The 21,852-nt window shown below is 41.2% G+C and overlaps 1 protein-coding gene across 3 annotated transcripts in view; it reads left to right on the top strand.

Moving 5' to 3' along the window:
* Kitlg (KIT ligand) overlaps positions 1–21,852 on the top strand; it is an 85,275-nt gene that overhangs the window by 55,839 nt on the left and 7,584 nt on the right. Inside the window, exons 4-9 of one of the 3 annotated variants that reach the window (XM_041667486.1) lie at positions 5,894–6,064; positions 8,811–8,967; positions 9,688–9,774; positions 16,632–16,741; positions 17,422–17,489; positions 18,523–18,598. In XM_041667486.1, coding sequence (XP_041523420.1) covers positions 5,894–6,064; positions 8,811–8,967; positions 9,688–9,774; positions 16,632–16,741; positions 17,422–17,489; positions 18,523–18,562 — 633 coding nt within the window. In that variant the 3' untranslated portion in view covers positions 18,563–18,598. The remainder of the gene's footprint in view (positions 1–5,893; positions 6,065–8,810; positions 8,968–9,687; positions 9,775–16,631; positions 16,742–17,421; positions 17,490–18,522; positions 18,599–21,852) is intronic. The other 2 variants (XM_041667506.1, XM_041667496.1) reach the window with 2 other exon arrangements.

Raw genomic sequence — 21,852 nt, 5'->3', positions numbered from 1 at the left:
CTGCTGATTCACGGGTGTGCTACCATGCCCAGATGTTATGACTCTGTTGTTGACCCCTTTGTTTATTCTGTCTTAACTACAGAAAGAGCAGGGGTGGCCTCTTCACCTTGTTGTATTCTTTTCCAGTCTTTAGATATAGTACTTCTTCTTTCCATTCCCTAGATATAGTACATTCCCACATATAGTACTTACTCAGAAACCACTTACCAGACAACGTTTAATTTAATTGTAGTGAAAATGCCAGATTTCTGAGTATTGAAGAAGCCTATCTTACCATACTGATAAGGATGCCCATGTCCTTTTTTAACAATAGGGGACTCAAACTTAACCAGGAAAAGGAAGGGGGGGGGGAAAGAAAAGGAAGGGAAAGGAAAGGAAAGTAGAAAGGAAGGGAAGGTAGGTCCCTTTGTTGGAGGATAAGGAAAAACAGCTCACTGCCAAGGGCCTGGGCATGTGTGTCTTTCATGGGGACAGTGGTTGCAAGGCTACCAGGTTTTCCCTTCCTTGTGTCTGATTCTCTGTAGATTTTCCTTGTGTCTGTGCAGAGTGCTTCTTTCTTGTTCCACAGCTGTCTCAGTCCCTAAATTGACACAATAAAGTTTAGCCGGACTCAAAGACTATTAATTATAGCTCTGATCACCACTACTATTGTGGCAGAGATTTTTCTTATGGGCTTATCTGAATCAGGTGTCTACTGTCATCATAAGACATGTCCCTGTCCATATGGATTTAGACAGTCCACCCCTGTGATATGATACTTACTTTAGAAATTAAATTTAGCTAAGTAGATAAGCAGGCTTATCTCTTCACCTACTTTAACCTTCCATCTAGACAGAAAGTATTACTTTAAATATTTTATTGAGAAGTTCTCCTATAGCCTAGGATGACCTCAAACTCACTATGGAGCCAGCAATGACCTTAAATTCCACATCTTCCTATTTCATCATCTTGAAGTATTGGGGTTATAGTCCCATGCCTTCAATACCTGCCTTAAGAAAGGGTTTCTTAGCCGGGCGGTGGCGGCACACGCCTTTAATCCCAGCACTCGGGAGGCAGAGGCAGGCAGTTCTCTGTGAGTTCGTGGCCAGCCTGGTCTACAAGAGCTAGTTTCGGGATAGGCTCCAAAGCTACAGAGAAACCCTGTCTCGAAAAACCAAAAAAAAAAAAAAAAAAGTGTTTCTTAAAAATGAAAGAAAAGAAAGAAAGGAAAAGAAAAATGGATAAACTGGGCCCTGTTTAGAACATGTAACCAAATTACTGTCTGATAGAAAACAAAGAGCCACGTGTAATCCTCACTTCTTGTGTAGCTGCATTTTAAAAAAAAGTTTAAAAGAACAGATACAATTGAATGGAATAAATTATATTTAACTTGTAATATTCAAAATGCAATCATTTACTTTAAATGTAAAATTATCACTAGAATAGTATACCTTCCTTTCATTATTGAAAATCCTCTGCACATTTTATACCTACAATAAATTCCACTTCAGACACTAAATGTTCACCGTGCATGCTGTTACAAGTAACCACAGATGGGGGTCGACTCCAGCAGTTGCCAGGACAAATGAAACAGATCCCTTTATTTCACAGAGGGAGGGAGGGAAGCCCTAAATTCTTGCCTAGAATTCCAAGTGAGGTGACTGTACCTAAGAATTGAGTTCGTGACCTTAGGGCTCTGCTACCTCTCGGCGATGTGTCCCCCTTTGCTATTTTGGGTCTGGCTCAGGAGCCGTTTCTAGTCCTGTCCCAAGAAATAGCATGTGTTTACATTGCTTGTTTGAATACCATCTTGGTCAGACTGAGTATTGCCCATCTCTTTAATTCTAAAGAGAACATGCAAACTGAATGGAAAAGCACTGAAGATCCAGACGAATTGTTCAGAGGAGGACTCACAGAATCATCCCCAAACCCAGATCATCTACAAGGAGTTAAGTTTTGGGGAAGACTCTACTAACCATGGAAAGACATAATCTTTTACAGCGTGCTATTTTAAGGAAACATTAGATTTTCCCACTCGTGGAATCATATTGCTGTGGCCAAGAATTAGAAGCTGGGTGTGTGCTTCTTGTGAATACCATTCAAATTTACTAGCTAGGGCTTTTCTCCCTCAGAATCTGATTGATAGTAATATTCCAAATTTCAGCTCACTAAGAAAGTACATAGCTACCAAGTATACCAAGTATGCTTTGTTTACTGTGAAACCCTTCTATTTTTATTTCTTTTTTATGTTTTTTCAAGACAAGGTTTCTCTGTAACTTTGGAGCCTGTCCTGGAACTAGCTCTTGTGGACCAGGCTGGCCTCGAACTCACAGAGATCCACCTGCCTCTGCCTCCCGAGTGCTGGGATTAAAGGTGTGCACCACCACCGCCCAGCTGAAATCCTTGTATCTTATATGGGGCACAAAGAGATTGTGCTTCTCCAACTGATGGAGAATAACGTGTCAGATTCTGAGGGGACAAAATATTCAGACTTAGCAACCCCTAAGGTATTTCTACCACATTTTCATCACGCATGGCTCAGATTGACTGACTGATGCCACAGAGCTGTTCCATCACACAGCTTACGGAACCCACGCATCTTCTTTTCAACATTCGCCTGATTGTAGGTCTGCGTGGGTGTTTTCATCATTGCCACTGCCAAGTATTCAGCTCCCACTCGTGTTTAGAATACTGACAATTATATTTGCCTTTCGTTGTATCTTTCGTTTAGTCGTGTGGTGAAATCATGTTATCTGGTGCCCACGGTCCACTCAAATCCCTAGGAAAAGTCGTAGCTAAATCAGTAGTGGTAGTGATCCGCTCCTGGTCCAGAGATGGTGGTTTAAGGTCATGCAGTCAATTAGCATTTTCGATTAATACGGGTACAAATATGTAGGAGTAGCCAACACATGATGCTCCAGGAGCCTCAGAAAGACCCACTCTAATTAACCTCCTACCACCTCTCAAATGAAATACTTAGAGAATGGAAATCGGAAGGTGACAGGGAGGAAGGTAAGATTATATGCAGTATAGAGGCAAGGAAAAACGCAGGCCAGTTTTCCTATTGAAAGCAGTTTTCATTTCTTCTTTTGATGGATGTATGTATGGATTAGAAAAAAAAGACAAAAAGCAAACCCAGTCGAGTCAAATGATGTGTCCTTCAGCTATGTGAATATTTCTATAACATCTTGCATTGCTGTTAACTTTCCTCACCCTTCACATTCTTTGAGTCAGCGAGAACAGTCTGTCTTCTAATAACGGCTGTGAGTTAATATTTACTTTTAAGCATTAAAGTTTTAAATGGCCCCGGAAAAATAAGAAGTTGCCTTAGTGCCATTTTCAGGCAAAGCAGAAAGGATTCTGTTTGTGAATTTGACAACACTTAATCAGCTATTTCATAACCATAATCTTGGAACAATTGAACAACAGACTTCCTCTGGCCTCACGAATGAAATGCTTAGTGCACTCTGTCTTGTTCTCCTTGCAAATCATTGACTACATTTAATTAAACAGAAAAAAGAAGAAGGAAAAGAAACTGCTTGATGTTCCAGTCAAAACTGGTCATCCATTGCCCTCCTTTCTCCCCCTCATCCTGTTCCTCCACATTCTGTCTCTCCACCCCCTAGTAACCCCCCCCCCCCATGCCTTCCCAGAAGGAAGGTGGAAAGAGGCTGACAGTGAATATGGATTTGTTTGCTTTGGTTGTCTCTCCAGTAGATCCAAGAGTCTTACAAAGCCCCTGCATAGCTGTGTGAACAGATTAGAGAATGTGTAGGGTTGAGTTAAAGATGCTGTCTTCGCAAGAGAACCCTGGTACAAACAATAGTGACTGTTGAATAAAATATAGCAAGGGCTTAGAAATGGGTGAGTTTTTAGCAGGTGTCCAGAGATGTATCTAGCAAGCCTGGCGTATGGTGGCGCGTTTTCTCTAATCAGTGCTTGGGAAACTAAGGCAGAAGGATCACAAGGTGGTCATTCATCTGAACTTCACAGCAAGGTCCTATCTGCGTAGCAGGGTGGGGAATGGGGATAAAAAGGAAAGAAATGAATGAATGATTTTTTGTTTGTTTTTTGTTTTTTGAGACAGGGTTTCTCTCTGTAAAAAGCCCTGGCTGTCTTGTAACTTGCTCTGTAGACCAGGCTGGCCTTGAACTCACAGAGCTCCATCTGCCTCTGCCTTCCAAGTGCTGAGATTAAAGGTTCACCACTACCACCTGGCTGATAAGTGAATTTATGTCAAAGAAGTTGTTATTATGAAGACAAGTTGTCCCTACGTTTGAAAAGATAGACCTTGGGAAAGCCTATTACTCGGACTTGATTTAAGTCTGGGAAAATGAAAGAAGTCTTAACTAACTAGAAAGGAGAAGATGAAATGTCATAAGTAGAGCTGAACAGAGGGCATCGTAAGTCTTCTCAAATTTCTCCAGGTTAAAAACAAGAAATGAATGAGCATAGTCTTCCACTGTAGCCAGGGGGTCTTGGGAGGGGGTACAGAAAGAAAGTAGAGAGAAGGAACACTTTTTTTGAAGAAACAACCTCAGGATAAAAGGGGTGCCTTGGTTCAAAACAAAGGGATTTAACTGTGTCAGAAGATCCAAGAGGATAGGCACAAATATCGGCAGCAGAGAATAAAAAGGAAATTTGTATAGCTGTAGCTGATTGCACAGGTTGGTGATGGCCGTTTTACTGTATAAATGGTCTTGTAGTGTGTCTGCTCCAGAGCTTGCCTATCGACCCAATAGGAGACACACTCACAGAGTGGATCATGAAAGACTGACAGCTTTGAAACCAACTTGTTGACAATCCAAGTAGGAACTTGGAGAATTTGCAGTCTTCATAGTGAGGGCTTGCTTACATATATGTGCACTGTGTGTTTGCCAGGTACCCTCGGAGGCTAGGTCATTGGGGTCCCTTGGAACTGGAGCTAGAGATGTATGGGAGCTGTCCCGAGAATGCTGAGAAGTAAACCCGTGTCTTATGCCAAAGCAACTTGTGCTCTTAACCAGAGTCAATTCTCTGGCCGCTAATTAATTCATTTTTTCCATCCATTCATCTATCCTTTTAGTGCATAGTTTCTGAGCAACCCCACACGCCCCAGAATACGCTGCAGTAGAGGCCCCATAGATAACAAGACATTAATTCTAGACCAGAGTGCAGCTGGGCCTGATCACAGCTTCTCCTTGCTATCTAACAACTGGACAGAACTGGCTCTCTGAGCTGAGCCTGCTGGGCGCCGTGTGCCGCTATCACAGCCTTGAAATTTTAGATAGTTTTTGAGCAAACTGTGGAATGGTACTTTTGAACAAGGAAAACACTTTCACCTTGCGCTCCCCTCCCACACACAACACAGCTGGTACTGCCAAACGAGGCTGAAGGGCTTCTATTTAGCCCTCAACCCATGTGCCTGCCCGTGTAATCTGTCTGCTCAGAAGCCTTGAAACCTATCGAGACCTTTAGGTTAATTTATGTTAGCCTTGGAGTTCCTTCAGAGCTAAGACTCCCCTTCCCAGTAACTGTTGGTAATTCCTAAAACACCAACCTGTATCTAATGCTCTTGGGGGTGGGGATCACCGTGAGTAAGCCATAAATAATCTTCTGTAGAATTTAAGTCCATTCATAGATGAACTTTGTGTGGGTTAAGGGTTAGCTCTTATTGGCTTCATTTTCTCCCGTGGAAGGGAAAGTCATAGACCATTTCCTCTGATCTCATGCATTCTGGTTTTTTGTTTTGTTTTGTTTTTTGTTTTTTTTTAAATCTGGCTGGAGCAAGACAAGAGTTGACCTGCTGTGTTCTAAGGAAGTCCTTTGTCCTGCAGTAGGTGACTAACTCGGGTGACAGATAGATGTGAAGAGCCCTCTGGCTCCCTTGCCCTTTATTCATGGATGTTTGGTCTTCTCTTTGAATGTCTTCCAGCCCAGCCACTGTTGGTTACGAGATATGGTAATACAGTTGTCACTCAGCTTGACTGACCTTCTGGACAAGTTTTCAAATATTTCCGAAGGCTTGAGCAATTACTCCATCATAGACAAGCTTACGAAGATAGTGGATGACCTCGTGGAATGTATGGAAGAAAATGCACCTAAGGTAACGTGATAGTCATTAGAATTCATTCTTTTTATACAGCTCTTAAGACCTTTCCTATCCAATGGTATTGGTGGGATGGGAGCCTCCTGATTTGGTGCTATTTTAAATGTACACTTTTATTTTAAAACTAGTCAGAGTCCATAATCTGTAGTTCTACTGCAATGCTGAAATGAATATTCGGGCCTAAATGTTGCCACCTAAGGTGAAAATACAGTATCTTCGTACTGTAATGCTAAAAACAATTTTGGTTTTGCTTTTATTTTCATCTCATACCTCAGTGGAGTTCATATCACCTTCCCGGTAAGTTTCAAATGTATTTAAACCCAATGTTGCCCTTGGAGAACTCAGACCGCTTACTCTGCTCTCTGTGATGTAATTAGCATACACTGAACAACAGCAGTACACTTGGGTTCCTCCTGTCATTGTAGAATCGTTGGTCCATCTTCAGGGTCTGGACAGGACCCTAGTGTGGCTTCTGCTCCTGTGGGATAGTAATGGACCCCAGGACTTAAGGAATTAACAGTAAGGAGTTCACGTTCTAAGTCTGTCACTGATCAGCTTTGCCTGTCTTAACTTTTTGCTACTTTAATTTCTTTATTCCTAAAATGGGGCCCAGGGACACAATCTCTCTCACAAGTATCAACATAGAATGTCTCTGATGAGTGCTTTTGGGCCACATGCAGCGAAACAAATGTGGACGCATCTTGGTATTGTTATTTGTAGTACTATCTCTGTAATAGACTAGGTTTTGGAGGATCTAATTCAGTGGTTCTCAATCTGTAGGTTGTGACCCTTGGGGAGCATCCCCTTTTTACAGGGGTTACGTATTAGATATCATACATATCAGATATTTATGTAACCGTTCATAATGGTAGCAAAATTGCAGTTATGAAGAAGCAACGAAAGTGATTTTATTGATGGGGGGAGCACCACAACGTGAGGAACTGTATTAAAGGGTAACAGCTATAGGGAGGTTGAGAACGAGATCCAACTGGTTAGAAGGCTCATCTAGCCAGTTTGGCCTATTGGATGGACTTGTAGAAGTCTGAACACTTTTTTCTTTAAGCCCTGAATGTTCTCTCCCTGTTCTCACCAAAACTCTAGATACTCTTAAGACTCAAATCCTACTTAACACTGTCTCTGCTTGGTGTTCTTGTCATTAATAATCTCTTCATGACAGTTGACCATTTCTCTTGTTTCACAAAAACTTGAGATCCACGATCTTAACATTGACTTCTCTACACACTACCTGTTACTATTGCGGCTAGAATGTCGTTTCATTCATAGCAAGTAAAAATCACAAAAGAATGGGTACCTCGCAAGATTATCACAAGGGAAATAGTATGTATATTGAGGATTAAAAGATGACTCGTGTTTAATGAATGGCAGTGTTGGATAAAGCATCACAAATAACAAAGAATGTGCATTTGCTAACCACGACATTTTTATTGGGGCCCCAGAAATTATAGATGTGTGCTATTGATACTATATAATATTAATTGTTTATGTGTTCCTAACGGAGAGCTATGATTTGAATCTGTAAGCTTTATATAAGCCAACCATACTCTTTCTATTCTTCTGAAGTGTTTCTTTCATCCCCTGTCGTTTATGTTATAGTAACTTTCATACATGTAACAGTTGATTCCATTATTACTGAGAATACCACTGTTTAGTAAGCCACACATCCACTGATTGGCACAGGGTGGCAAACACTGCTGCTATAGTTTTTCTCTGTCTTATGATATGTGTGCATGAGAGTTTCAGTAGGATATTTCCCTGTGAGCAGAATTTCTTGATCGACGTAGTATAAGAATTTTCTGTGGGACTGTGGAGATGGCTCAGCAGTAAAGAGCAAAGGCAAATATAATAAGGCAAATATAAATCAAGTATAATATTATATATAATATTATATGATTATATTATATATAATAATATATAAATCAAATATAATCAGGCAAAGGCAATAAGCTTTTCAAGTTTATTTAGTTTCTAGAACCCATGCCGAGTAACTCATAACCATCTGTAATTCCAGCTCCAGGGGATGTGATATCCTCTTCTGGACTCCATGGATGGCCATCTGTACTCATACTTGCATATGCCGCCAACCCCCTCAACACATATGTACAAATAATTAAGAAATAAAAAATTAAAATAATTCCCTTCAGTTCAAATCCTTTCTATATTTGGACTGCCCAGATGGAAATTCTTGGAACATGTTTTCTGGAGGAGTCTCTTAAACGCTAACACTTAATGGGTGTGGTGATGCACTCCTTCAATCTCAGCACTTGGGGAGGCAGAGGCAGGCAGATCTCAGAGTTCAAGGCCAACCTGATCTACAAATCTAGTTCCAGGACAGCTATGGCTGTTACACAGAGAAACTCTGTCTCAAAAAAAAAAAAAAAACAAAGAAAAACATAAATAAATAAATGCTAACATTCATACTTTAATAGGCATATTTAAAAATTCTTAATTTGGGGGGATCATTTTACGTTCCTTTTGTATTTCTGCCTCCTCTAGTTGCTTTGGTCATGAGTTGAATCTGAGACTGATCTGATGTGATCATTATCCTCTATCCAATTCGAGTTGTGTCTATTAGAACAGCTGTTCGAAACTGTCCGCTTGTAGAATTCAAATAGTTTATCTTTGAGGGCACGGTCCGTAGTCCATTGTCTTGATATCAGTGAAAACTTCGAGTTCTTTGGAAAATAGAATCTTATTTATTTCGTTGATTTATTTCTTGGTCTAGAATGTAAAAGAATCACCGAAGAGGCCAGAACCCAGGCTCTTCACTCCTGAAGAATTCTTTAGTATTTTCAATAGATCCATTGATGCTTTCAAGGACTTTATGGTGGCAGCTGACACCAGCGATTGTGTGCTTTCGTCAACAATAGGTCCCGAGAAAGGTAAGACATTTAAGCATTTCTGTTTTAAATGTATGCAGACAGCTGGGACTTCTATTAAGACTCTATTTCTGAATCAGCTGGATGTATTATGATAGTAAGACCATATCTGTTTTTCCAATAAAAAAAAAAACCCAAGTATCGATGACCACTAGTGATTATCATCTATTAATTGTTAGAGATATGTCAATTTCCAAGGCAAAAACAATACTCACTATTTTTAAGTGGAAGAATTGTGTGAGTTAACAATGCACAATGGTGGCTCACATTTTTTTCTTACCTGATATTTGTTAATAGAGTAGAATTCTGTTATTCTTCATTCCCAGTGTCCCTACTCTTCACTTCTCAGATCTTTTCCTTAAGACTTGAATCCCACTCCTCACCGGCTCGTTTGAATCCCTATTCTCCCTGAGCTGGGTCCCTATGATAGAACTAACATACTTGCTTTCTTTCAATATGTGACAAATTACCAACGGCCTTTCGTTATTCACATTTCTGAACCTGTGTATTCGTGCCATAAATCATTGTTCTGCAAGATGGCTATAGTGGATTTCTTGATAAAACCGAGTAACGGGACTAAGTATGAATAAGTAGGAACTGGATGGTCTAGATTTGGGGAGCAGGCCCAGCACGTGCTCTGGTATGGCACATCACCTTTTGGGGAACTCTGTGATTCATATCAATCACCATGGTAACACTGACGCGTTATTGCTTTCTATTTAGATTCCAGAGTCAGTGTCACAAAACCATTTATGTTACCCCCTGTTGCAGCCAGCTCCCTTAGGAATGACAGCACCAGTAGCAGTAATAGTAAGTACACGCACCTGACTTAATGCATGCACGGCTCCAAGTAGCCTCTCTAGGAGTATTGCATGGCCCTTAAAGACATTTCATACACTATTGCTAATCATACTGTTCTGTTACCGTTATTCCTTGTATGGTCTTCCTGACAATTAAATATCTGATTGATAGACTTGGATTTCCCTGGAGTTTTAAGGTAATGATGAAGGAATTAGGCCAATAAACTTTCTGCTAAGATTATTTTAAATAAAGCATGAAATTAATTGTAGAAATATGATGAAGACTTTTTTTTTTATAAAATCATTGTAGGCTTAAAATAAACTTTGTGGAGACTGTCCCGGGCCAGAATGGGGTTTTGAGATTTAAAGTATTTGTGCTAAGTCTCTCTCTTCACATCCAAGGGTATTTTCAGTTTTGTGTCTCTGTTACGACCACATGTTTGGGAAATTGCCGACATTGTCATTTTGCCCAAGAATGTATGTTGGAGGAGAATGTAGTCGTTTCCCTGAAATTTCAGTCCTCTCCACCCAAGAGCCCAAGTTCCTTTAAGACTGTGTCTTATTTTCAAATCTGTGCAACGAGAATTACAAAGGCTCTTGAATATACTGTGTATATACTTTGCCCTCGTTCCTTTACAGATTTATAGTAACTTATGTCATTTTAAAAGAAAAATCATCTATACATTTCACAGGATAGACTTTTAATACATCCTATGGAAGGGTGGTGCGAGAGCTCACAGGCTGGCAGTCTACAGTGTCTGATGTTGCTGGACAGTCTCCCGAAACCTAAAATGCTGAACTGCATGTTTAACACATTGGATCTGACGAGTTTCTCATGCGTGTGTTATCTTAGGGCTCTCCTATTCGTCTGTTCAAAGAAATCACTTTTAACATCTTAGACCATCAGTTCTTGTCTCGTTGATATTAATATTTACTGTTTCCATCCTCCTTACTTTGTTTCTAACATACTCAACCTGTTCCAGATTCTAAAGCTGGAAAAACTGCGAAGTTGATTTTAAACTAATTTCTTTGCCTTAATGGGTAAAAGTTCCTTTGTATGCACTGGTGTTGCTGATTCCCATATGTTTTTGTATATTGGGTTTCTATGGTTTTTCAAAAGTATGCATACATGCGTGGTTTTTTGGAAACAAATTCCTAATGTGTAACCAGGCTTGCTATCTGCCTGTCTCAGTTTCTGAACTGAGTATTCCAGTAAGGGTACCACACCCAGCTGCCTCTGCTGTTTCAACTCTTTATATTTAATGTCGTTGTTGTGGATAAATTTCCCCCTTGCTTTCTTGCTCCAGTTTTTATTCCCTCTTTTTTCATTCTAGCCCCTTTCTTCTGAGGGATCCATTTTATTTCTGTTTGATATGCAGCATCTTTTTGTGTTATTTATAGTGATCTGAGGAGCTAACATACACATCTTAACTTGTAATATTTTTTAGAGTTATTATTGGTGTACTTCAGGAAAAAAAAAAACATGGACCTTACCTGACCCGATCTATTGTGTTTATGAAATGTCATACCCTTCAGTCATAAATGCTCATATTCAGAGTTTTCAAACCGTTGTTCTAAGCAACTCTGTATCCTTGCAATAAAAAAAAAGTGTGTCATCTTTTATGCTATTTTCATACCTCCCATTTCTTCCTCAATCCAAGTTTCAACCTCACATTAATTCTTCTCAGGAAATAGAACCCCTTCGGCATTTTCTGCAACACAGATCTATCCACAACACGCTTCTTGAGAAACATATGTAGTATTTGTTGCCTGTAGAGGTACTTTTTAGTAGATAGCAAATTCTGGGTTAGTAATTTTTTTCTTTTATTCTTTGAAAGGTAACACTATTACATTTTCTCTCTGCAGATAAGGTATCTGAGAGGCAAAACCAACCATTTTAGTTGCTTTTCTCCATGTACTTTATATTCCCCCCCTTTTTTAAATTCATGTGAAAGATGCTAATGACAGGTGATTTTTCTTGTATTCATTTTTCTTGATGTTTGTCTGGTTTCTTGAATTTCTGAGTTTACTTCCAATCCCAAAGCTAAGGAGAGTTTGCTCATAGGTGTGCAATTATTTCCTCCTTATTCTCTTGTTCCTCTTCTTCTGAGACAGCCGGTCACACATCACGTTGTTAGTTTGGTGTTGTGTTAGGTGTCACATGACTTGCATTGTTTTATTTTTCGTTCCTTTTCGCTTCTCTTAAGAAAAGATCTCACACAGCCCCAGCTAGCCTTGAGCTCACTGGTCACAGTTTGCTGATTCTCTGTTTCCACCTCCCAAGTGCTGGGATTGTCTGTATTAATTTTATGAAACCTCTTTATCATTGTTGATCTCAATGTATAATTTTCACTTCTTTGGTTTCCAATTTACTAAGGTTTTCTTCAACCTCCTCTGGACTGAATCTTACAGCCAGAGTTTCCTCTCATCTCTGATTTCTTTTTATGTTCTAGAATTTCTTTCTAGTTACTTCTTATGTTTTGGTGCTGAGATTTTCTATCTTTGTATCAAGACATTTTCTTTCTTTCTTTCTTTCTTTCTTTCTTTCTTTCTTTCTTTCTTTTTGGTCGAATATTCTTACCGCCTAAGTTGAACATGTATGTCATCTTAGCATTCAATCTCTATAGCTTTTTTTGTTTTCCTGATTGTGGCCAGCTATTCTCTAAACATCAGTAATTTTTTAACATATGCCACATATCATGACTGTTATATTGTTAGATGGCACCTGGGTTTTGTAGCATTCTTTTAGAGACTTGCATTTTGTTCGGTTAGTGGTTCCTTCGCTGATAGAGAAGCTTCATCTTCCTTTCCGAGCTTGTTTGAAAACTCTGTTAGGGACAAGGAAAGGGTAACAGCCTCATTCTTAGGGTTTGGGTTTTCTGAAATGTCTCTAGAGTACTTTGGATACTGAGCAATCTGGGCCGTAGACCTCCTTGTATTGCCGTGAAGACTATCAGTGTGTTTGCTCGGTAAGAGCTGTGTTCCTGCAAGCCTTTGCTATGTGTCTCCCTGCCCTTGTACAGGTTATTATTTGTCTGATACCTTAAAGAGACTCAGCAAAAGGTTTGTGATGCTTCTTGTTTGCACAGTTCATTTCCATCAAGTGCAAAGGTTCAATTCCACCCAAGTCAGCAACCCTGAACTCCCATCTCTCAAGAGAGCCTGGAGCCTTAGTGGAGTTGCATCTTCCCAGCCAAGAGAAGCCAAAATCAGTAATGGGTCTTTCTTGTATTTCTGTTGGTAGTCACATCTTGTACTGTTTGTGGCCTAATTGGTGAGAATAGTTGTTTCACAGAATGTGTGCAGGGTTATAATTATGGAGTTTGAGAAGGCTGTCACTCCTGATTTGAAGGAAAGAATTTCCTACTTTCTAACTTCAAAAACAACACCAACCACAACAGCAACAACAACAACAACAAAAAAAAACCATTCAAACAAACAAAAAAAGAAAACCTGGATGCAAATCCAAAAGCTATTTAAGACTCTCTCTCTCTCTCTCTCTCTCTCTCTCTCTCTCATTCTCTCTCTTCCTTTGTAAGGTGGACATCCTGGTCTATCTTTCTTTTCCTTCCCCATTCCCATTTATTTCACCCCTTTTTTTTCTTTTGTAAAACATAGGTCTTACATTCCACAGCTTGGCTAGGTATAATGTCACTCATATGTTAGATACCAGTCTTTTGTGGTGCTCACATTCTAAGAGATATGAATGAAACACCTATGTTTATGATATAAATCACCATAGAATTGTGAAATGTTTTTGCCTGTAGCATCAAGGAAATTGGTCTGTTTGGGGAAGAGTGGTCAGGAAAATTTGAAAAAAGAATCATAGTTTGTAGAGATAAGTGTTATAAGAAGGGGCTGAAGAGATGGCGCGATGATTAAGAGCACTGACTGCTCTTCCACAGGACCCGGGTTCAATTCCCAGCACATTCATGGCAGCTCACAACTGTAACTCCAGGATCCAACACCCTTACACAGGCATATATACAGGCAAAACACCAATAAAAGAAATGAAAAAAGGAAGGGTTATAAGTGGCCAAGCTGTGGTGGCACACACCATTAGACCTAGCACTCGGGAGGCAGAGACAGATGGCTCTCTTTCAAGGCTGGCCTGGTCTACAGGGTGAGTTCCAGGACAACCAGGGCTACATGTCTTGGAAAACCAAAAGCGAAGTTGAAGAAAGAAGAGGAAGAAGGAAGAGGAGGAGGAGGAGGAGTTCTAAACTGTGTCAATCAGAGGACCAGGGCTTATGAATGATGTGAATGGGCAGGGAGGAGTCATACTCAGGCCTACTACTGTCTATATGAATGGGATTATAGTTACAGAGTAAATAGTAGCATTCTTTATGCAAAGCCAGAGTGTTTTCAGAACCCTTGTCTGAGAGCCTTCTGAGCAGTGTTGAAATAAATAGTGCAGAAAGAAAGCCCTGCTTTGTGGTCAGCTGCACATCCCCTAGCTATCTGCTGTGAATCAGGATACGTGGACCCGCGAGAGCATGTTGAGTGACCTTGGGCAAGTGGCTTGCACTTTCTAAATCTTTAGGCTGGTGTGTGCTAATCCCTCCTTCACTGGGACTTCTGTGAATTTAAATGACTCAGTGTGCATTGCATGGAGCCATACTTAATGTCTAGTAAGAGTTAGTCATTCATATGGGAGCAGCTAGACCCTGTGGGATAATAGCACTGTGGGGCAGTGATGCTGAGTCTGGGATCTGAATCATTTGCCTGTTTCCAAAGTGGCGAGAGAGAGCCATTGTCAGGGAGTTCCTAAGAAGGCTAATTCCCTAAAAAGAAGCCAGACAAGATTAGCACAGATGTCTGTGTTCCAGGTGTTTTCCAGATGTTGATTGCTAGGAGATGTAACAAATGAATCAGTCCGTAAGCTGTTTCAAGCACGGGCAGGTTTTGGTAATAATGAGGGACAGTCCATGCTGTTGTGACCCAGGGACAGAGGATGACTCAGAATCTGTCTTGATCGACTCTCTCTCCCACAAGGTTTTGGCAGGCAATCTCTTGTAGAGACTAAAGCAGTGCTCTGTGATGTGCATGGGCTTTGGGTCAGCTACTCTTCCTGTGGGCTATGAGGCATCCAGTTCTGGTGGAGAAGTCACGGTGATGGTGCTGAAGTCTTCCCTGGTGTGTGTTAGTGTGAGCAACACTGACCTCTGCAGAAGAAATAGCATCCGTGCCTTTTTTTGGGATCCCTCTCCCTTCCTTTTCTATAGAAGGAACGCTGCTGCATTTTAGACTGTACAGCCTGTGTCTCCCAATAGTCCGAGGGTGCATGGTCCCAGTAGGCAATGGCAGCCATAGCTGGTCATCCTTCAAAGGGGATACAAACACAGATGGCCAGATTGTTTATTGGTAGGCAGTGATGCTGAGATTCCTGAAGCGGTGAAGTTGCTTATGATGTACGTCACTGCTTTGGTTATACTCAATCTGTCTGCAATGCAGGGGCTGCTTTGTTTGAAGAGGTAAATGCTTATTGGTCCCTAACCTAGGATGCCTAGAACGTGTCTGTCCCAAAGTCTGTCTGATGTCGCAGCCAGAACACTATTAACTCTGTCTTGAGGTAGTGTTAATATCATCTAAGTGGGTGGTACCCCTTCCCACAACTTCCGGCACAATCCCTGTGTTTTATGCTGAACGCCTACCCTTCGCATCCCCTCTCACACATGTGTGTGCATGAGCTCACAAGCAAACATGATGTTGGAAGTACAGGAGTCAGAGAATTAAAAAATTCCCTCCTTGTTGCTAACATGTGCAAGAGGAATAGCGGATCCCTGTTCTGGCTGTAGTGGATAAGACTGACTTCTTACATTTCAGGCTAAACCTATGAGCTTTCCCCTTATCAGCATGGGTTTACATGCACAGCGGATCTGTTCCTTTACAGTCATCTCTTGGAGGGGTGTTAGATGGTAAATACGTAATTTTAAGCTGACCTCGTGACCAAATTCCTGTTATAAGGTTAGCTAAAAGCAGTCACTTTAACCTTGATCTTAGTTTGAGTCCTGTAATTGTTGGAGATTTCTGATTTCTTTGAAAGGAAATTCCAAGCTAGCATAAGTGCCAATGTTTCCAAATAACTCAACTGTTCTCTGTGAGGCGTCCCATAGGAAAATCAAAGTCAGTCTCACTTTGTGAGGAAGAGGTTATTGTGAGACTCATTCAGCTTCTCAAGGAGAGGTATCAGCCCTCGGTGTCATTTGTTTTTGTCCTCAACGTGTTATTTCGACTGGGGTGACACTGGTGGCTTCAGCCAGTCTTCAGTGTGGTTTTGAACTTTCCGATGTAGAAAGGAGAAAGTCTGTTCCCCTGAGTGCACTGAGGATGTGAATAAGTAATGAGCCATAGTTTTGAGGCCGCTTAAAGTGTATATGCAGAATGCATTGAATGACTTCGTGTCTGCAGCAGACTAAACCTCAACAGACTGCAAGCAGGATCTGATGGTCCACATTGCAAGGCTCTTTAAAGTTGGCAGGTGGGGGAGAGTGATCAGAACGCTAAGGCCCAGAAGGCTAGATAATATTTGACAATTGATTAGAGAGGAAAGATTTGCTTGATGGTAGAAATCCTTCCTGCTTGGAAAAATCCCAAGCCCGTATTCCACATATGCATGAACCTTAACCACTTCAAGTCTCTTTCTTCTGCTGTCTGTTGGGTTTCTTTCTTTTTTTTTTTAAATGCTGGGGCATGTATGGAATTTATACTGCTTGCAAAAAGAGAATTCAACAGAAAAGCCTGCTTTTGGAAAACTGTGAGGGGTTGTGCACGTCAGTACGGAAGCCTTTGGGAACAACCACAGCCTGATGGGCAAACCTCCCAAATGCAGCAGCTGTCTTCACCACCGTGTTCTTTGAATCACAGGGAAAGCCGCCAAGTCCACTGAAGACCCCGGCCTACAATGGACAGCCATGGCATTGCCGGCGCTCATTTCTCTTGTAATTGGATTTGCTTTTGGAGCCTTATACTGGAAGGTGAGCCTCATACTGGAATTGCTATTCTTCCCACCCCATCAACAGCTTTACATGTTTGTTTGTTCATACCATCTACACATATGTACACACGATTGACATACCCCTATTTTCCAAGAAATGGTTCTATCGAGAAAAAAAAAGATCATTTTTATCATAGCGTAGAGCCTCAATGAAACTCAAGTTTCAGAAAGATTTCCATCCTTCTTCATTGTGCATTGGAGCAGTCCCGTAACTAAGTATGCACACTTAAGGGATGGGACCCAGTTTAACTAAATATAAGAAGGAATTAAATATATTGAGACTTATATTTGCTGTGCTTAAAAGCCAAACAGATATATCTATATGTGGCTGCTACTTTGAACATTCCCTCTTTTGTTCTCTTGCTGAAGTCTAAAATTTTGAAGGTGCTAAAACCATTATGACTTGACTTTAAGAGATAGCTTTTTCATTTGATCACTATTTATAGAATAGTCTAAAACTATTGAGTTGATAATGCTTGCACGACCTTCATTGCACGCACATGTGCACACACATTTTGCATGCTTAAGGAAAAGCACCTGGGACGGCACGTAGTTGCCGTTAGTGATGTAAGTGAAGACCGCTGACCTCAAACCTTGCAGCAGTCATTGGTGTTTCTGCAATCCATGCCATTGGTTTGTTTTTGCTTTTATTTTTCCCAGAAGAAACAGTCAAGTCTCACAAGAGCAGGTGAAAATATACAGATTAATGAAGAAGATAATGAGATAAGGTATTTTGTTCTCTGGAACCGTGTGTGCTCGGATAAGCTTGGTGTTGCCATTTCCCGCGCTGTGCATGATCGTAAACATCTTTAAGGGGTTGTTCATTGTTGGACCCCACCTCCCATTCAGTGTGTTCCCCGATCTTTGGCTGTTTCTGACTGTCCGCTGTCTTCTCAGTCCTACGCCTTTTCCTGTGGCCTAGCTGTCTCTGAGGGCACATTTGCCTGTGTTCTCTTTCCACAGACTCCTGTGTCCTTAGAAGCTAACCTTTTCTTGCCTGTGTCTGGTGTCTGTCTTATCCTTGTTGCCTGAATTGCTTTCACAGACAGCATACAGACAGCATATTCTTCATCAGCTCTTGTAGATACAGTCTTTGTCCTGTTGCTTTTTAAATCTCTGTGTGTGATTCAACTTCCTGGTCAAAACCCTTTAGAATGACTTTCTGGCAGTCTTAACATAACTTTTTTACTTCAGTCTGGTTTCTGCAGCCCTTAACTTTGCCCATTTTGTTTCACCTTTTATTTAAAGCTAAACAATGCCATTATTTTAAATGTTTTCCTATCTACTGTATCTGACCCAGATGACTCTTCCACCTCTCACCCCAGCACTTTGTTATATCTGCCTTCGATTATAATCTCCACCATAGTATTTTCTCTTATGTCTGTCTGTCACTGTACACACACACACACACACACACACACACACACACACACACACACACACAGAGAGAGAGAGAGAGAGAGAGAGAGAGAGAGAGAGAGAGAGAGAGAGAGAATATAAATATTATCGCTATATATTTTTAACTACTTCAGCTAATGATTGTGGGGCAATATTATACAGGCCACATCATCTTTCTTCTCTGTAGGACAGACATTAAGAGAAGCTTCTTACATGTTTGCATTAACCCTTCCCCACCCAGCAAATTTTTTGCTCCTGTATTTACTAACATTTCTAGATCAGCTTCTTACAGTGCGCTGCTGGTGATGACTTCAGAATCTCTCCAGAAGCAAATGAGGATTTTTTTTTCTTGTTGTTTTTCAGTATGTTGCAACAAAAAGAGAGAGAGTTTCAGGAGGTGTAATTGTGAATGTATCAACATTGTTACCTTCGCACAGTGGTAAGTTGCTGGAAGTCAAGCCGCCAGAGCGTGCAAGAAGCGTAAAAGATCTTAAAGGTCAACATTTAGAAACAAACTTGATTGTTGTGTCCTTGATGGGACTGGTGTCTAAATGTAGCTGGAGTGGTTACAAAGTCGAATGGTGCCTGCCTCTCTCACTGGCAAATTCTCAGGTTTTGAAAAGTAGGTAGCATTGGTTGGTCCACAGTAGTGGCTTCATTTTAGATGGGGGATACACAAAATATTAGTCATTTTGACTTGGAGTAAAAGGAAGCAGAAAAAATTAGTAATAAAATAAAAAAAACAATAAACGCAACCGATTTCATTTAGATGCGACCACTCTCAAAGGACAGCGACCTATTTGCTAGATAATAAAGAGAAAACCCCAAACTATTTTCCTGCCATTTAAAGGAAAACAAAGCAAAACAAAACAGCTTCTTATAGCCAGAACAAAACTGTTAAGGCAAAATGTCACCGGTGCAGGCCTGCTCAGTGGACTGACTCCATAAACCAAGAACAGACACCTGATGTGATCATGTGGTTTGGGGTTGGGGGATGCTGTGCAAGAAAGGAGAGTATGGCCTGGCTAGAGGGGACAGGTGTTCATTATCTCTCACGCTAGCCACTTTTCCTGCTCTCAGGCACAGATGCGTGTGGTGGGACACCCAGAGAGCCCTCTGCTTGATCCATTATCAGTTCAACCTCTGACTCACTTTCACTTCCGGCACCTGGTCAGTAATGATCACTCTCTTAGCCTTGTGTGCATTTTCTGCAGCAAGATGGACTGGTTGCTCCTCCCCCCAGAGCCTCAGTTCTTCCTACACACCTTCATTTCGAAGGACCGTTTCCTTCTTCTCTCAGGATAAAGTGCCTGGGGGAATTCTCTCCTTTCCCTACAGGTCACTGTCCTTCCAGCTGTCACTCTGTCCCAGATTCCAAAATTATCTCCAAATTGAATCTTCCCCGGGGAACCTGGGTCGTAGCCTCTGCGTCTTGCTCTAATAACTCCCTTTGATTGGTGTAAGAGACCATTTTTAACAACTGGACTTACCATGAGAAACTAATTGCTCCATATACATTTGGCTTTTGCTGCCAGCCATCCCCCTGACTGCCACGTGCACGCCATGACTGTGGCTCTTATCTGCTCCCGTCCTAGCTTCTTGAGGCTCAATTTTCCCCTCTCCTGTAATAGATGCAATAATAAGGAAATGAAATCTCCTCCCCCCCCCAAAAAAAACAGTGTTCTTTAAGTTGAAATCATTGTTCTTCCTTGAATCCCCTTTCTCTGTCCTTCAGTCCCAGCCCAAGCTTCAGTGTTCCTTTCCCACCTGCCTCCCCTTTAATGGTTAATTGCACCCTAGAAGCTCAGGTGATAGCCACTGTTGTTTGGGTGGGAGATTGCATTTCAGGGATCCTGTTTTGGTGTGTAGTTCTTCAGTCCTGTGGGTTGCACTGTGGTGTGTGCCCTGTGACATCTGGGTTATGATGAGGGAACCCAAGCCACTGCATAGGAGGAGAAGAACTGATGACATTTTAGAACAGATATAATCAAAAAAGTTATACACACTTCCACCAGTCTCCTAACATTCAAGGACAGGAGGTGGGTCTGTCTGGTTCATGCCACATCCCTAGCACGGGGAACTCTTTTCCAGTACAATATGGATTCTTGATGAATGTTTATTATGCGGATGAACCAGTGAGGCTTAAACTATTTTAACCAAATGGAAGAGAAAACACTGACTAGCTGATTCTTCAAAGGAAATAAAATTTGTAGATGAAAATAAGAGTAATGAAAATAATGTGGAAGGAACTAAATGATGAACTGGAAGCAAGAGAAGTTTCTTTAAAAAAAAACATGTTAAAGTTGTGTTTGTTTGACATCAAACGTGAAAAATTTTATAGTACATAAGAATTTGACTTTGTCACCTAGATGACATTAACTACCCTTACAGCAGCTTACTCATGAATTGGGTTGGATGGGGTACAACTTAAAAGAGAGAAATAAAGTGGAGATGACTTACATTAAACGCTTCATTTATGTTGGTACATTGTTGGGAAATTGTGTTCTTCATGCTTCTCACAATGTTATTCCAACAAACTGCAAAAGCTACATTGGTGTGTGCGCCCCACCACAGCATAGTTGTGTCCTCGCGTTAACTGTGGCCTACGAAAGGTAATAATACTACAAGATGAAATGTTGAAGTAAATGAATTTATGAAGTTCAGAAGTAACTAATGGGGTTTGCAAAGGCTATACAGTAAGAAGTTAAGAGATGAGGCCACTGCGTATAGAAGATGTGAGCTTGTCACAACCCTGGATATTGATATGGACAGCATCCCCTAGGGTTGTGCCAGGCCCAATCTCTCCATCTCAGGGGTTAAAAAAAAAATCACTGGCCATAGAAGAAAGGTTTGGTCCTATGATTGATAGGGGTAATGTATAGATTGAATGTGTCAAATGGTGGCTGGTTGGTAGCATTTTATTAGCAATAGAGAAGGTTGATGTAGAGACTTCACGTGGCATGAACAAAGTTAGGAAGGGCTCAGAGTACGAACAACTGTTGCAAAGCCACACAGCTGGTACAAAGGACTCCAGTGGAAGTCACATACTCAGGGTGTCTTTATTAGGGTTACTACTGCTTTGATGCAACACTATGATCAAAAAGCAATATGGAGAGAGAATGCCTTGTTATTATTATGCTTCCTAATCACTGCTAAGTCATCCAAAGACCTCAAGACAGGATCTGAAACAGGGCAGGAATCCAGAGGCAGGAACGCAGACAGAGGCCATAGAGGGGTGCTGTGTAACTGGCTTTTGCTCCTCCTGGCTTGTTCAGCCTGCTTTCTTACAGCACCCAGCACCAGCAGCTTAGGGGGTGGCACCACCAAGAATGGGCTGGCCCTCTCCCTTCAATCACTAATGAAGAAGATGCTTTACAGCTGGTTCTTAGGGAGCCATTTTCTTCAGTGAGGTTCCCTCCTCTCAGATGACTTTAGCCTGTATCAAGTTGACAGGAAAAGGATTCAGCACACAAGGGTCAGTGCTGAAAAGAAAGAGTGGATGTCAGTTTAAAAGCACATTTGAATTCTAGGAATATGACTTATGTTCCATTAAGTAATCTAAAAGCTGTTCAGGGGCTTAGAAAAGTACTAGCCATGCCGTTCCAGCAGACACTTAGGAAATGTCATCAGATACTGATGTGACCAGAGGGACTGAGGTTTGAACTGGAGGTAGAGGTTATCCCCCGGAGAAAT

Source organism: Microtus oregoni, unplaced genomic scaffold, assembly GCF_018167655.1.
Source record: "Microtus oregoni isolate MIOR12 unplaced genomic scaffold, Mior012 000001F_ref0000356, whole genome shotgun sequence".
NCBI classification, from domain to species: domain Eukaryota; kingdom Metazoa; phylum Chordata; class Mammalia; order Rodentia; family Cricetidae; genus Microtus; species Microtus oregoni.
This window is presented reverse-complemented; position numbering and strand designations above follow the sequence as displayed.